General features: G+C 33.9%; 1 protein-coding gene across 1 annotated transcript in view; it reads left to right on the top strand.

Moving 5' to 3' along the window:
- TfIIS (RNA polymerase II elongation factor) overlaps positions 1-17,081 on the top strand; it is a 163,861-nt gene that overhangs the window by 83,564 nt on the left and 63,216 nt on the right. Inside the window, exon 4 of the mRNA XM_090410830.1 lies at positions 7,290-7,529. Coding sequence (XP_090266956.1) covers positions 7,290-7,529 — 240 coding nt within the window. The remainder of the gene's footprint in view (positions 1-7,289; positions 7,530-17,081) is intronic.

Below are 17,081 nucleotides of genomic sequence, written 5' to 3'. Positions count from 1 at the left end.
TGTAATGGTTCATGTGTACTACTTATTGTATATTTTTTCCTTCCTAACCCAGAAAAAAAAAAGCTACTAGCATATGTGTCACATTCATTTTATGGTTGGAAGAAATCTAAATACTCATTATAAAGTTTATCTCAGTTTAGCATATTGAATACTATTGCTATTCCTTTCTTTTCCTCATCTGCATGAATAAATCACTGTATATTTATTATTTAAAGTATAAAATCTGAACCTTTGAATTCAGCATGGGAAAACATTGCTTAAGGATGGTATAGAGGATGAGAATGAAGAATTGACGCCATGGTTTGATTCAAAATGAAGGTTTAATACATGGTGTAGTGTCTTAAGTGAAAAGCATTTTATTAAAATTCACTAATAAAGCATTTTGTAAACATTTTTGGATAATTGGTATTATTTTTATATTATGTTAATTAGCATGTTACTGTATTAATATATTAGTATATTAATATATTTTGTATATAAATATTTGAATTTAATAAATGTATGCCATGAATAAATATAAGCATGTAGTTTTTTGTTTGTATTTTAATTTATTTAAAATTCTGATGAAATCTTGCCAGCATGGTCATGCAGATTATAATATACAGAACCAGAAATTGATATAATACATATCAAACAATTTTACTTGATTGTCTTGTACAGAATATCTACTGTGATTTATATGTTTTATATTTATCTTTACACATTACTTTTACTTTAACATAAGTAAAAATAATGTGCAGGATGTCATCAGAAAGTGCAAACTTTGTGGTTGTCTTATGCCAGTGAGTATAGCACACAATAAATATTTTAAAAAGAAATTTTGGATTTAGACTTATATGCCCAATCACCTTGTACACTGGCATATATGGTAATTAAGCCTAATATTTTTTTTCTAGTATAAAGCTAGCATAATCATAACTAACACAATTACTAAAAGCACTTAAGGAACAATTAAATCATTCATATAGAAATTATGGACTTTACAACCGTGTTATAAATAACTGTTTTAATTTCCTGATGTTTCGACCTTCATATTAAGGTTCATATTCATCAATCTGGGTGCTACGACAGAATTTAGACCTTTGCTGAGTAGCAAGAGTTCATCTTTGTTTAAGGCATGGTTGGATAGGTTAACTATGTTACCTGCAGGCGATTGGTGGTTCTTGTTGTTTCTTGCGTCTGGTTGGTTGTTAACGTTTACTGTGAAGAAATTCAAATATGTCCGTTGGTTTTGTCGATCTTTTAGTCTATGAAATTTGGATATGAGCTTTTCTTTCTTAGATTGAATGATACGGTTCACCGTGTTGTCTGTAATCTTTTCAAGGATAATCCAAATATTTGCGTTCAAGTAACTTGAAAGTTCAGATTTTACATTTTGTAAAATCTGAACCTGGTTTTGAGTAACTGACAAGTTTTTTCTCGCAGCCTGGATATGTTCTCTGAGTAACGCGTTCTCCATGCAGTAGTATATTCATTGGGCCTTTGTTGAGGTAAATTTTCTCTTTAGTTTGATGCAATTCGGAATGATATTGTTCCTACAAAATTTTAAAAATGCTAGTCAACTGATCAAACCAGAAACATGAATCTGCAACTTACTGTATTGATTGCATTGCTTATGAGTCGAATCTCCATGAATTATCAGAATCCTTTCTTTTAGTGTTGCATGGTGATCAGCATTCATTTTAGAAATTATGGACTTTTTTTTTCACCAGAGGTCATGCCAGTAGAATAACTGATGATCAAATCATTGTTTCTTTAGCTTACTGTGTGAAATGTAACTCAGCTTGTCCTTGTATATTTGTATATTCTCCAGATGACCTTAATATGAAGGTCGAAACATCAGGAAATTAAAATAGTTATTTATAACACGATCGTAAAGTCCATAATTTCTAAAATGAATACTGATCATTGTGCAACACTAAAAGAAAGGAACAATTAAATCAAGTATATAATTATGCTTGAAATGTGTTGGCAGAGCTAATCTAAAGTGTTATGAATGCTTTAACAGAATGGAAGAGGTAGGATCAGCAAAACAGGTTTTGATGCCAGGATGAGAATGGCAAAAATGAACTTTTTTTTTTCTTTTTTTTTTTTCAGGATGGTTTTTTTTACAAGGGAAAAAAATAAAACTAGGGTGACTAGTTTTTTTTCCTTGTCTGAGATATGACCAAGATCTACGTCAGGGGTCTTGGACCTTTCAGACAGTGCAAGCCACATTAAAAATTTCAGTGAAGCCCGCTGACCACTAAGCTATACTGCAGTATTTAGAATTGTAAGATGCTTTCCAGGTTCACAAGAAACTCTGTGCATTTGATACTTTACATAAAATCCTATAAAAAAAAAAAATCGACTTTAAGAATCAAAACTTGAAAAAAGATAATTTAATGAAGAAAACATTCATTTTTTACAATTTCAATGGGAAACTTGGCAATGTTTTTCCTTGACGAGCTTGTCAATGTTGGCATCAATGTTGGAAGTCGCTATGCACAGAGTATTCTCGAGATGTTGGTCCGTAATCTCAGTTCTTGTCTTGGACTTTACATACTTCATTCTGGAGAAGAACTGCTCACATAAGTATGTGCTTCCTAACAAAGCGCACATCTTCAAAGCATGCCGGCAAAGATTAGGGAATGCATCCTTAGAAATGTAGTCTTTGTAAAATGTAAGCAAGGGCACATTGAATAATTTTTTTCTCAAAGAAGAGTTGTTACTTATCCAGACATTTCGGCAGCATTGACACTGAATGGCATTGAAAATAAATCTAAAGAAGACTGTTGGTTACGAAAATTACTAAATCTCTCTTCGAACTCACTTCGCAACATGGCTAATTTTGTAGTGTATTCATCAAGATACGAACAGTTGGACTCAGCAAGAAGCTGAAAATGAGTTAAGTCTGTTTTTGTAAGTTGTGCCTCCCAAAGTTTGAGCTTGGCCACAAAAGCTTTAATGTGATCAAAAAGAGTGTGCACCAGTTGATCTTTGGATTGTAGGCACGTATTTAAGTCATTCATATGCAACGAGATGTCGTTCACAAAGGCAAAGTCTGTCATCCACTTCAGACTGCTAAATTTCACAATCGGATTCCCCTTGGTTTACACGAACTGCTGTATTTTGCTCCTTAAGTCAAAGACTTTTAAGAACCTTTCCTCTGCTCAGCCAACGTACATCACTATAATAAACCACATTGCTGTGATCCGCTTCGCACTCTCGAGTCAAAAACTCTTGGAATTGACGATGATTCAATCCTCTTGTCCTAATAATGTTGACGACAGTCGCAATAACTTTCATGACATTCTCAAATCCGATAGTTTTTGCTCAAAAATTCTCCTGGTGGATTAAACAGTGGTAATGGATGAAATCTTTTCCTTCTAGTTTCGGTTCTTTCCATAGCAGAGCAACAAACCCTTTGTTCTTTCCCACCATAACAGGGGCACCATCAGTTACCACACCCTCAAGGTTGGTTGAGCTGAGGGTCAAAATGCTGGAGCGTTTTCTTGGCGGCTTCAAGAATATCAGTGCCTTTCGTCATTCCCTTCATAGGTACGAGTGCTAACAATTCTTCTGTCACATTGAATTGTTGATCAATGCCACGGTGTTAAGTCGGAGTGAAACAAAATATTAAAGAAAATTATGTTTCACTCGGACTTAACATAGTTCTCACTCTCTTGGAGCAAGTAATGATTTTTTCAGAAATGAATAAGCACTTGTATAGCAATCTTAATGTAGTTTTATGTCTTATCTTTTATTGTAGTGAAAAAAATGTTATTATTATGTATGACTGCTTAGTCTCAAATACTATGTAAGTACCTAACAATTGCTGGGAGAGAAATAATATTCAAAATTGCAAAATGGCCGACTTCAGAAACACATAATACAGTGTATAGGCATGTCCGTTAGTAAGCACGGTGCCTCCCCCCCCCCTACTGCTACACTCCGTAGGTTACGAGAGGATTTCGCGTGCGGCGCTAAGTGACGTGAAGAAAGATGACGTAGATGTCGATGACGAAAGAGAAATGAGTGGCGCAGTGTTTAAAAGTGCATGTAACGCTGGAGACATCGCTTTTAGACGTTTTTTCTGCTATCCTCTAGATACACTTGTCACTCGTCTTCCTTCTGGCAGTCTTTCCTTCACTGTTTACCAGAAGCCTACACATACTGGCCAATACAGCAATCCCTCCATAGTGCATCATTTTTTTAATACCGAAATGCAATTAATGCACCTCTAAAATTCGATTTGTGCATCTGGGTACATCTTAAAAATAAACGTTACAGATATTAAAAATTTCCTAGGTATACTTTTTTTATGGCTGTTTTAAAAAGTCACTCACCAGGATGAAATAATTTAGTTACCGATTTAAAACATTTTACAAAGTTTTTTTTTTTAATGGCATACCATGCTACACTATTTCCACATACACTATGTTCCAAATTTACTGCCAAAATTGATGTTGTCTGCTTATCACATAGCATTTTGCAGATCATATCTCGTGCCTCCTTTGCAACTGTTTTCTTTACTTTTTTATTTTAAAGTATTTTCCCAACCGTTAATCATGAGTAAAAGAATTAGTGAGCAAAAAAGTGGAAGTGTGAAAAAGATTTGAAAAGTAATCTCATTGGAATAAAAACTTGAAATAGCAAAGAAAAATGAACAAGCAAGTCCTGAGCAAAGAGATGACAAGAACACAAAATGGATGAATCAACTATAAGAGCAATTTTAAGCAAAGCTGCTGAATACAAAGGAAAGGTAAGGCTGCTTCAAGTTCACCATGCATGCAGACCACTCGAAATCAAAGTATTATGATGATTGAATTAGAGAGACTTCTTTCTACGTGGAACAAAGATTGTAACCAAAAACAGATCCTGCTAAATGCTGACCTTATTAAATCAAAACCATTAAGTCTCTTTACAACATTTAAAGAAAAGGCCATCAATGATGGAAAAGAAGAATTCCACACTAGTGCTGGGTGGTTTGAGCTTTTCCGAAAGAGAAATAGTCTACATAATGTTCTAATCATCGGCAAAGGTACAGATAAGGAGGTGGTCGGTCACCAATTAATCCAGAGATTTTGAAGAAAATTGTGGAAGGAGGTGGCTCTTGTGACCAACAAATATTTAATGTCGATGAGACTGGCCTTTTTTGAAAGCAAATGCCTTCCAAGACTTTTTCTGGCCAAATCAGAGAAATCTCAGCCTGGTTATAAAGTCGGAAAATCAAATGAAATTACTGCTAGCAATATGCGAGCTGTTTGGAAGCATATTCTTCCATGTTGTGGAAATGATTTTAGAGGCTTTTCAAACGAAATGGATAATGTTGTTGAGGAAATTGCCGACATTGGACATGAACTGGATTTTGATGAGATTGACAATGATAACGTCCAAGAGTTAATTAAATCTCATTCTGAGGAATTGAGTGATTCCAACCTGCTAAATTTAGATGCACAGTGGGAAGATCCTGAAGAATATGAAGAAAATTTAACCACTGATAGTAAGCCCAAAAGAGATTTCACAGACACAATTTGAAACTATTTTTTGTACAATCGAAGTTTTTAAGTAGCAATTCTTAGAGGCTTATTCTGATTAAGCGACAAGCAGTAAATTTTGCAGAAGAGTAGAAGAGACAATAAGGCCATACATTCAGTTGTATAAAAAAAAAGAAACAGAATGCCCTCCAAACTACGTTAGCTCAATTCTTTGTTAAGAAGTAGAATAATTTATATTCTGAATGTTTTTCAGCTTCATAGTTTTCCTTTCCCTGAGACATACCTTAATTCTTTTATTAAAAAAATTAAGGATCAAAGAATGAATTTGTGAAATGAATTTACTTTTTCCCATAGGTTATTATATTCGATTAGTTCATTTTCGATTAATATGACCATTTGAAAGAACATGTTAGGTGCATTAATTGCGGGATTGCTGTATATACACATAAACTCCTACAACCACCAACACAAAAATTAGGTGTCATTAACACACTAAACAAAATAGCGCTTTGAAGATCTGTTCAAGTGAAAATATGAATTAAAATGAGTGAAAATATGAGTTATCAGCAATACCGTTCTGAAAAATAGCTACAGCCAAAACACCATCAACAAAATCCTTCACAAGATCTCACTTAAAAAAATAAACTAGATTACAATAAAACTGTAACCATTCCATACATTAAAGGAGTATCAGAGAAAATAAACAGAATACTACAGAAATACAATCTTAATGTCATCTTTAAACCTCCTGCAAAATTAAAGAACTTATTCAACCCATCCTAGGATGCACTTCCTCTGCTGGCCCATCCTGGAGTATACCGTATTCATTGCACCTGTAATTTGCTATATAGGTGAAACAAGATGCACAATTCCTATCCAAAAAAAGGAACATAAACAGCACATTAAATATAATAACTATGGTAAATCAGGCCTTTCTGATCATGCCCTGAATACTCTACATAGAATTGACTGGAAAGGCACCTGTTGTTTACATCGCACCCAAACATAGTATGAATGTAAATTTAAGGCCTGTGAAATTCTCATCAACCACCCTAACTTAACAATTATGATGGTCTAAAAATGCCAAGAATATGGAAGCCATGTATATATCCACATAACCTTTTCATCCAAGAGTTAATTATAAATAGGACTGTAAGTAATCTAGGATCTTAATTCTAATATAACAACTCTCATGTTAAAACACCTTTTGCTGTAATAAAACTATCTATGAATAATTTTTTCTGATAATGTTATAAATAGAATATAGCTTTGTAGTTTTTATTTATTTTTTCACTAGAGGTCAGGCCAGTAGAATAACTGTTGATCAAATCATTGTCTCTTTGGCATACTGTTTGAAATGTAATATAGCCTGTCTCTGTATATATATATATATGTGTATATTCCAGATGATGACCTTAATATGAAGTTTGAAACATCAGGAAATTAAAGTAATTATTTCTAACACAGTTGTAGTCTCCATAATTTGTCTGAAATGAATGATACATATAATATTTTGAGCAGTATAATTTGCTCTATATTTTCAGCATATAATATATTTGCCTTGATTTGATTGTTCGTATACTTTCAGTAGTCAGTTTGTTTAGCTTCATTATGTTAAGTGTTACATTACACTAAAGAAATATTAGCTTTATAATTTTACATTTTTTTAACATATGCATATTTTGCAATTAGATTAATGTTTGTCAAAGCATTGCAGAATAGATTCCCCTCCCCCTCAAATTAAGATCTCATTTTCTCAACATAATTCTAGTGTATAAACTATGTAAAATTATTCTGATAATTTTTAAGGTTCTCCAGGTAATCCCAAAAGTGATGGAAATGGCAATGCAAAAGAGAAGGCAGAAACATCTAATGGAAATAGCAGTTCAAGTGCGGCCAATCAGTCTTTATCACAGAATAGTGATATAGGTGTTAATCAAGCAGCTGTGAAACAGGTGCCACCAAAACAGACATCTTTCCCTGCAGACACCACCAATGCTGTTCGTTTAAAGTGTCGGGAAATGTTGGCAAATGCATTGAAAGGAGATGGTAATTTTTTTTAAAAAAAATTTTCTTTATTTTGCTCTCATTTTTCAACTGTTTTGTACACGATTCAGGTTACATTGGCTTAGAGAGAGAGAAGTGTAATGATTACCTCTCCCCCCCTTCCCCCAAATTTAGGAGGTTCTCATTTTATGAAAACATCAAAAATAGTTATAATATTTATTAATATTAATTTCTAGTACACAATAGCCATTTTCAAAGTAAACTGATTGCTATATGTACTATATGTACTTTGTATTACTTGTTCTTTGATTTACTTGTTGTTTCTACACACTGATCATGCACTGTTATTTTCAGTACGAAATATTTTTACTTTTATTAAAGTTGATTACTGTACTTATTGTGTGATTTTGTTGTTTTATCATCATCATCAAATTTCTGACATGTACCCTCAATTGATGTACAGGATATGATAGTACTACCTGAAAATTTTTCATCATTACTAACTTCATATCTACAATTTTTCTCCAAATCAGTCTGTTACTTGTCAAGACTCCAACATTATCAGATCTTATGTTTCTATCGTCTAAGGCACTTTGTACAGTATCAATCCACCTATATCTTGGTCTTCGTCTGGGTCGTTTTCCTGCCAACCTGGCAGAGAACACTTGTTTTGCTAATCTTTCCTCGCTCATTCTGTTTAAGTGACCATACCACCTGAGATTAGTTCTGCTAACGCATTCCTGGATGCTGACAATGTCAAGTTCTTTCTTAATATCCTCGTTTTTAATATGATATTGCCATTGATGCCATCTGTTCACGCCTCTAATCTTTCTCAGCACTCTCATATCTGCAGTCTCTAGTCTTTGGTCAAGTGTTTTACTTCTGATCCAGTTCTCAGATCCATAAGTTAAAACTTTGAACAATGTCTTGTATACAGCTAATTTAGTGTTCCAACTAATTTCTCTCTTATTCCATATGAATTTATTCAATTGACTTCCTACCATACCAGCTTTGTTGATTCTGTTGTCTATTTCCATATTTAATTTACCATTTTCACTAAAAATCATGCTTAAGTAGCTGAAATGTTTTACTTGTTCTATAGGTTCTCCATTCACAATGCAGTTGATATTTTCAATTTTTCTGCCTATTTTCATTGTCTTTGTCTTTTTATTACTGACCTTCATGCCATATCTATTACAACAGTTATTCAATTTAGTCAGGGAATCTTGCAAACTTGTAGCGGATTTATTTAGAAGTATAACATCATCCGCATAAAGCAAAGAGCTGACATTAACATCTACAATTCTGATATCATGTTTAATACCACTTTCCTTCATGATGTGATCCATATCGATAATGAATAACGGGAATAATGTACATCCTTGTCTCACACCAGATTTAACATTAAACCATCTTCTGTACTTCCTTCAATTCTAACTGCTGACTTACAACTCAAATAAAGACTAAGTATTGTTTGATATAATGCCCCATTAACACGATATAACTGTAGCATATTGAATAGGTTCTCTCTTGGCACCTTGTCATATGCCTTTTTCAGATCGATAAAACTTAAATACAGATTTTGTTATATTCCCATGCTTTCTCAACTATTTGTCCTAAAGTGAAGATCTGATCCTGACAGCATTTATTTGGCCTGAATCCAGCTTGTTCTTCACCATGCTTTTCTTCCACAATTCTCAATCGTTTCTCAAGTATACTGGCATAAATCTTGCCCAGAACACTCAGTAGGGAAATAAGATTTCCCTATTCAGTAAGATTTGACTGAAATGTTGTCTCCACCTTTCCTGTTGTTTTTCTATTGACACTAAAATTTTTCCATTTAGATCCTTCTTCACTGGGACATTCTATTGCACAGCTTCTCCAGAAAGTCTTGTGCCCTCGATGCCAGTTCTTTGAACCATTGCCATTTATCTTTTGTAGCAACTCTGTTTAACTTTTTTTATTTAAAATATATTTATTTTTAAGTTCATTTTCCTTTTGGAGAGTATTTCTTGCACATAATTTCTGCTTTATTTTTTTTACTTTCATCAACTATTCTCCAAGGTTCCAGTGATAACTATTTCTCTTTCTTTCTTTTAGCTTATTCTAAAACCTGTTCTACTGTACTAATAAGGTCCCTTTCCTGCACTTTTGGCTGTTGGCAGTATGATCTCTTTGATTCTGTGTTTTGCCATCTGGTGTCACCCAGGTTACTTTATTATTATTATTATGTGACATCTCTAGGGAGTCCAAAGACTCATCGAGGGAGAATGTGCCAACACCATTGAACGATTGGCCCTTCTAACTACTAACCGTGCTCAAACCTGCTTAACTGTTTTGCGAGCCATTAGTAGCAGAGGCTCTATCAATCAACCAACCTGCGCTTTCCCTCATGCTGGAATTGTGATACCTATTACTAAGTTATATATTTGCCCCACAGTTACACCAATAATTCACCATTTTCTCTCCCATACTATGCTTACCAGTTAGATTATCTGACCCCTGATTATTTGTACCAACTCGAGCATTGAAGTTCCCCATTAGAGGTATGCTCTTTATATCATGTGTCATCATTAAGGTCTTATTAAGGAGACTGTAAAATTTTTCTTTTTCTTCAGAGGATGTATTTGCAGTCGAGGTAGAGAACTGAACAATTCTTATTCTTCCAAATTCTTTTTGAGATTTACCATTATTATTCATTCTAGAAATTGGTTTCCACCTAATCATTGCTTGACTAAATCTTTTGTTCATGGATTCCAACTCCATGTTGTTGTGTATCAGTTATATTGGGCATCCCTGAAGCCGGGTTAGAAGTAAAACATTTGATCAAAGACTGGAGCCCATAGATATGAGAGTCCTGAGAAAGATTAGGGGCATGAACAGATGGCATCAATGGCAATATCATATTTAAATTGAGAAAATTAGGAAAGAACTTGACATTGTTAGCAGAGCTAATCTCAGGTGGTATGGTCACTTAAACAGAATGGGAGAGGAAAGATTAGCAAAACAAGTGTTCTCTGCCAGGTTGGCAGGAAAACGACCCAGAGGAAGACCAAGATATAGGTGGATTGATATGGTAAAAGTGCCTTAGATGATGATAGAAACATAAAATCTGATAATGTTGGAGTCTTGACAAGTAACAGACTGATTTGGAGGAAAATTGTAGATATGAAGTTAGTAATGATGTAAATTTTTCATGTAGTACTATCATATCCTATACATCCCTTGAGGGTACATGTCAGGAATTTGATGATGATGATATGAACAAAAGGCTTTATTAATTTCTTATTTATTTGGTGTGTTGTTGTATAGTTTATTCTTATGAAGATTATCCTCAATTTCTTTGCTTTCTTTAGATAACCATTTATTTTTTTCCAAGCTTCATCTCTTTTTTTAATCTGTCTATTCAGATAATTATACTGTGAAATTGGTTGCTAATCTTCTATGGTAATATTTCTTGGTTAATCTAAGGTTTATTTATACTGCATTCCCTTCCTAGGATATTTTCAGCTGCTTCAGTGATTGTCCTTGAAAACTGTTGATTAGAGGAGTCAGGTTCAAGAGAATCAGCAGGGATTTTGATTTTAGTTTTCATAAGTATAATCAATTAGGTTCTGAATTCTTCCATCTGAGGAGATCCAGGTCCATTTTCATGATCTTTTATGTGAGAAAAGTGTATTGGTTATCATGGATTATTCTGCAAAGAAAATTCCATTAGTTTCATACTCCTGTCATATGTTTCTCCTCATTCAAAAGGGCCAATAAAAGGGAGAAAATAACTTTCTGTATGTATTCTGATTTTTGCATTCCAATCCCCTTGTAGTATTAGAAAGTCTTTCTTGTGTGTTTTGCAGATCAGGTGAAAATGATTGGAGAAGCTCTCAAAGTTCCTGTCTGTAAAATAAAATTAAAAAAAAAAAAAAGGAATAAAGCTGAATGTGAGAATTATAGAGCGATTTCTCTACTAAGTGTTCCAGGTAAGATTTATGCAAGCATACTTTAAAAGAAGCTGAGAAAAATTGTGGAAAAGAAACTGGGAGAAGAACTAGCTGAATTCAGGCCAAATAAAGGTTGTCAGGATCAGATTTTCACTTTATGGCAAATAGATGAGAAATCATGAGAATATGACAAGGATTTGTACTAAAGTTTTGTAGATCTGGAAAAAGCATACAACAGGGTTCCCAAGAAAAAAGCTTTTCAAAACACTATGGGTAAATGGAACATTATACACCTCCAAATCAAAAAATTAGAATAATCAAAGTGTTGACTGGTTTGCAATTCTAATTTATTGCATAGAAAATATTAGCAAATATGAATTAGCATAATCTAAATCTACGTACTTTGTAGATTTTATATAACTATGTAAACATATAAAAATGTAATATAAATTATAAAAAAAACTGTTATTTGAAAATATTCACAAAATTAGAATAATTTTTAATGCGGTTCAAAATACAGGGTATTTCAAAAAGAACATCCAGATTTGAAAATTGTATAGCTCTGCAACCACAAACCACAAATGAATGCAACTTGTACCATGTGAACGGCCTTGGCCCAGAGTTTGATATGACAACCGGCAGGTAGAGAGCACATTGAGCATTTGTAATTGTGGTGAGTGAAACTTTAGGCCTTACTTCACACTTGGTAATTTATTTTATAACTGTACCACATTTTCATTATTAAATATAATTATTTGAAATTGGGTCATTCTTTTTGAAACACCCTGTATTTAGAATAATGCAAAAATAAATGCACAGAAATTACAGTCAAAGGGAAACAACATGATAATTAGTATTTTGTTGCATTCCTCTTAGCTTTTATGACTGTTCATAAATGGTTAGGCATATTATTTACTAGTGGCTCACAGTCTTTTTTTTATCAAAACATGCCCATATAGTTTGCAGACTAGAAACAAGTTCTTTTTTCCTCTCTTGAGGCAACTTCTTGAAGATGTTTCTTCATAATTCCATCCAAAATCTCAATGGGGTTTAAATCTGGTGAGTTTGCCGGCCAAGGAATTGCATTGATTTTCCTTTGAGCCACATAATAGTGGTCTTGGAAGTGTAACAAGAAGCTGAATCTTACTGAAAAAGGAAATGACCATCACATAAATCTTCCCATGCCGGTAACATAAAGTGCTCAAAAATTTCTTGGTACACTTTAAAATTGACTCTGCACAATACAAAGCCTACCCAGGACCCTCTGCAATCATACACGCTCATACCATGACAGAGGTTGCAAATTTCACTGAACATTTCATGCATTCTTTATCAAATGTTTCTTGCTTGAGGTGCCAAACACATATCCCTTGATGACCATGGGTCACACAAAACATACTTTAATCACTTAAAATACCTTTTTCCAGTCCTCTTGATCCCACAACAGTCTTTGCTTACACCATTGCACTCTAACTACTTTTTGCTTGGAAGTCATAAGTCGCTTCATCTTAGACTCACTTGATTTAAAACCCAATTTTGAAGTCTTCTCAACATTATACGTTTAGACACATTCACACCTCGTTCTTTCCATCTTCTGTGAAAAAAAGTACCTTACACTTTTTCTTCATGATATTCTTCAATCTCCTCTCATCTCTTGATGTAGTTATTACCTTTCGTGCAGTGATTATTTTGAAAACTCAGTTATTATTAGATTATGAGATGGTATTATTAGAATACCATCTCAGTACTCTACTCATGCTTGCTTGAGAATATTTCAATTCCTTAGCTATGAATTGTTGAGTTTGGTCTTCTTTGTGTAGACACACCATACAAAACTTCTTAGCTTCCGATATGTCACTCATTCGACCCATGTTTAGCAAATGATTAACTGAAATCTATGCACAAACGATTCCTCACACATAAGTCAGTCCTGCAGCTACTGAAAACCAATTGGAAAAATTTGGAATATTCTAATATTTTAACCAAGTTAAAAATTATTCTATAGTTCGCCCACTGTTTGTAGGTCCCTGCTTCGCATCTTTCCAAGAATAGTCGATTCATGCTGAAGGGGAGAAAGAAATGAAGGATGTCCGAATTGGTTGCCAACACGCGAAATTACGTGCTTTATAGGTAAAATTTTCCAACTGTTATACAAGCAACATAGTTAACTACAATAATCATAAAAGAGAAGTTAATTTTCCGACCGGTAATAATAAACAACTCATCCCACAATTCGGACTGATTACCCTATTATCGGAATGGGTTCTCCTTTTTCTGAGATGGGCAGAAGTGTTGAGGGACCTCTAATCAGTGGGCAAACTATAATTTTGTGAATGTTTTCAAATTACAGTTTTCTTATAATTTATATTACATTTTTATATGTTTACATGGTTATATAATCTATAAAGTATGTAGATTTAGATGATGCTAATTCATATTTGGTAATAATTATTTACTATGCATTAATTAGAACAGCAAATCATTCAGCACATTTTCTTTGATTATTCTAATTTTTTTATTCGATGGTGTACAGCACAATATATAGTCTGTATTTAAGTTGTAAGTCAGCAGTTAGAATTGAACAGAATACAGGAAGATGGCTTGATTTAAAATGAAGTGTATTGGAGATATCAAACTTAGCTCTTTGCTTCATGCAGATGATGATATACTCATCATACACATCCAGTGCAAGTCTCCAGGTATTCTCTAACTAAATTGAATAACAGCTGTAACAAATTTGGCATGAAAATCAGTAATAAAAAAGACCAAAACTATGAAAATAAGCAGAAACGTTGATTTTTAATTTCATTCTGGATGGAGAGTCTATAGAACAAGTAAACTATTTGGACACGTTTTTTTAATGAGGGTGGCAAACTAAATTTGGAAATAGACAATGGAATAAGTAAAGCTGGTTATGGTGAGGAGCCAGCTGAATAAATTTATATGGAATAAGAAAGAAATTAGCCTAAACATGAGGTCAACAATATCCAAGACCTTACTCATACCAGTTTTAAGTTATGGATTTGAGAGTTGGGTTAAAAATAAAGCACTTGATCTGAGACTAGAAAGAGTTATGTGAAAAATTAGAGCAGTGAACAGATGTTCATTGGCATCTTTAGTAAATCTTTAGCTTACATCTTTAGTAAATCTAGTAACTAATAATTAAATATATCATTCTCTTTAATTATTGCATCAATGGCAGAATCATATTAAAAATGAAGGCATTAGGAAGAAAGTTGACATTCAAGAATGTTTGAGCAGAGCAAATCTAAGGTAGTATGGTCACTTAAACGGAATGGGTAAGGAAAGATTAACAGAAAAGGTGTTTGATACCAAGATGTCAGGAAAGAGACCCATAGGAAGACCAAGTGTATGCAGATTGTCAGAAGTACCTTAGAAGCATAAAATTTTAGATATAACAATATTGGAGTGCTGACAAGTAACTGACTAATTTGGAGGAAAATTGTTGATAGGAGATTAATAATAATGTAAACTTAATTTTGTAGTGCTGTCATAGTACTCTGAACACTTCTTGAGGATACTTATGAGGAAATTGATGATATGTTTTCAGAATCTCCTGAAAGTAATAAAAGATCACTTTCTTTTCTCTTCAAGAAAAACCTATTTTCCAAGGTCTTTAATGCTGAGTGCGAACCATTGAGAGAGGTATGTAACCTTCATGGAAGGGAATTAAGGACTGTGGTAATCTTTATTGTATACACTACCGCATTCAGATGAATAGCCAACGTATACTACTGTGTGCTTCTAGATCACCAAACACATATTTGGAAAATACTGCTCCTGTTTTAAGTGGGGGAGGGGGTAGATATGTGCTAACACCATACCCTGCCCATGATTGTAGTTGTTGTATCAGTAGCAAGTCATATGAGAACACCATCTATATATGCACATTCTGTGAATCATCATCTGGCTTAATCTGACTTCATAATTTATGGATGAATGGCTGAGATGTCACAACACAATGGCTGAATTTGGCGAGTTATTTTTGACTGATTTGGCAAAAGCAGATAATTATAGAGGTAATTTAATCTAGCTCTTAGGGAAAATACTGGTAGGTTTTTTACCTCTGTATTCTTCATCTTACAAATAGTGAGCTGGAGAAACACTAGTACTCCAAAAAGACCTTGCTATAAAGTGGAAGACTATCCTGGGGATTAGCACATAGTGTCCAGAACACTCTTCATTTTAAATAAGGTAGCTGTAAAAACACAAAAACTATCAAAAATTTGAGACTCCTCTGCAAGGACAACGAAACTGATTACCCATGCATCTCAGCAAAGTTCAGCCTCGACCATAGATGGCAACGCTATAGGCAAGAGATTTTTTTTTCTAAGTTGGTACATCTGTCATTAGCATCCATGTGAAATTGCAAGTCATTCTATCAAGCAGTTTGTTTTATAGAGCTGCCTGAAGCAAAAGTGTTGTCTATATCCCTTGAAATGGATAAAAATGAGCATCGTGCAGTTATAAAATTTTTGTAAAAGAAGGTTTAATGCCAAAAGAAATTCATTCGAAGTTCATAAAAGTTTATGGGCACTCTTCTCCTTCGTTTTCGAAATTAAAAAATGGGCTGCCGAGTTTAGATGTGGCCGTACTAGCCTTGAAGAAGATCCACATGAAGGAAGTCCAAAAAGTGTAACAACACTAGAAATTATTGATCAAGTGCACGATATGGTATTGAATGACTGGTGAGTCGAAGTGCATGAAATTCTTCAAAAGAATGTGTAGGATATATTTTACACGAAGAATTACATATTGAAAAAGCTTTGTGCAAGACGGGTGCTGTGCTTGCTCACAGCAGATCAAAAATGTACTCACATGAAAATCTCTGAACAGTGCTTGGAGCATTTTAACAAGAATAAAACTGATTTTGTGTGTTGATTTATTACTATGAATGAGACTTGGATTCACCATTACACACCAGAATCCAAACAACAGTCAAAACAGTGGACAGAAGCTGGTTGTTCAGTGCCAAAGAAGACAAAGATTTTTCCATCAGCAGGAAAGGTCATGACATCGATGTTTTGGGATGATAAAGGCATTTTGTTTATTAATTATCTCGAAAAGGGTAAAACAATAACCAAGGAATATTATTCCAATCTTTTAACCAGACTAGAGAAAAAAAATTCGTGAGAAAAGACCTGGTTGTTTGCAGAAGAAAAACATCATCTTTCATCAGGATAATGCACCTGCCTACAGAAGTGTTTTGGCAATGGGAAAATTAAGGGATCTGCACTATGAATTATTGGAACATCCACCCTATTCTCCAGATTTGGCTCCCTCTGACTTCTATCTCTTCGCAAAACTAAAACTCTTCCTCGCTGGTCACCTTTTTTCTTCAAATGAAGAGGTGATTGCAGCTGTAGAGGGGTATTTTGCAGATCTTACTGAGAATCACTACAGGGATAGGATAATGGTGCTGGAGCATCGCTGGAATAAATGTAGTAGTCTTAACGGAGACTATGTTGAAAAATTAAAAATAATTTTGAAATTATAAATTCGTTTTTTCATTGTTGGGCAAGAACTTTTCAGACCACCCTCATATAAAAAGATTTTGGTTTGTAGTTTCTCTGAAGTTATGAATAATCTAATTGATCAGCCTTACATCTAATTTCTATCATATTGGGTTGCCTCT

This window comes from Typopeltis vanoorti, chromosome 20, assembly GCF_054136105.1.
Source record: "Typopeltis vanoorti isolate ZY-2024b chromosome 20, IOZ_Tvanoo_1.0, whole genome shotgun sequence".
In the NCBI taxonomy this organism is placed as follows: domain Eukaryota; kingdom Metazoa; phylum Arthropoda; class Arachnida; order Uropygi; family Thelyphonidae; genus Typopeltis; species Typopeltis vanoorti.
Note: the sequence above shows the minus strand (reverse complement) of the source record. Positions and strands in the feature narration are given on the sequence as shown.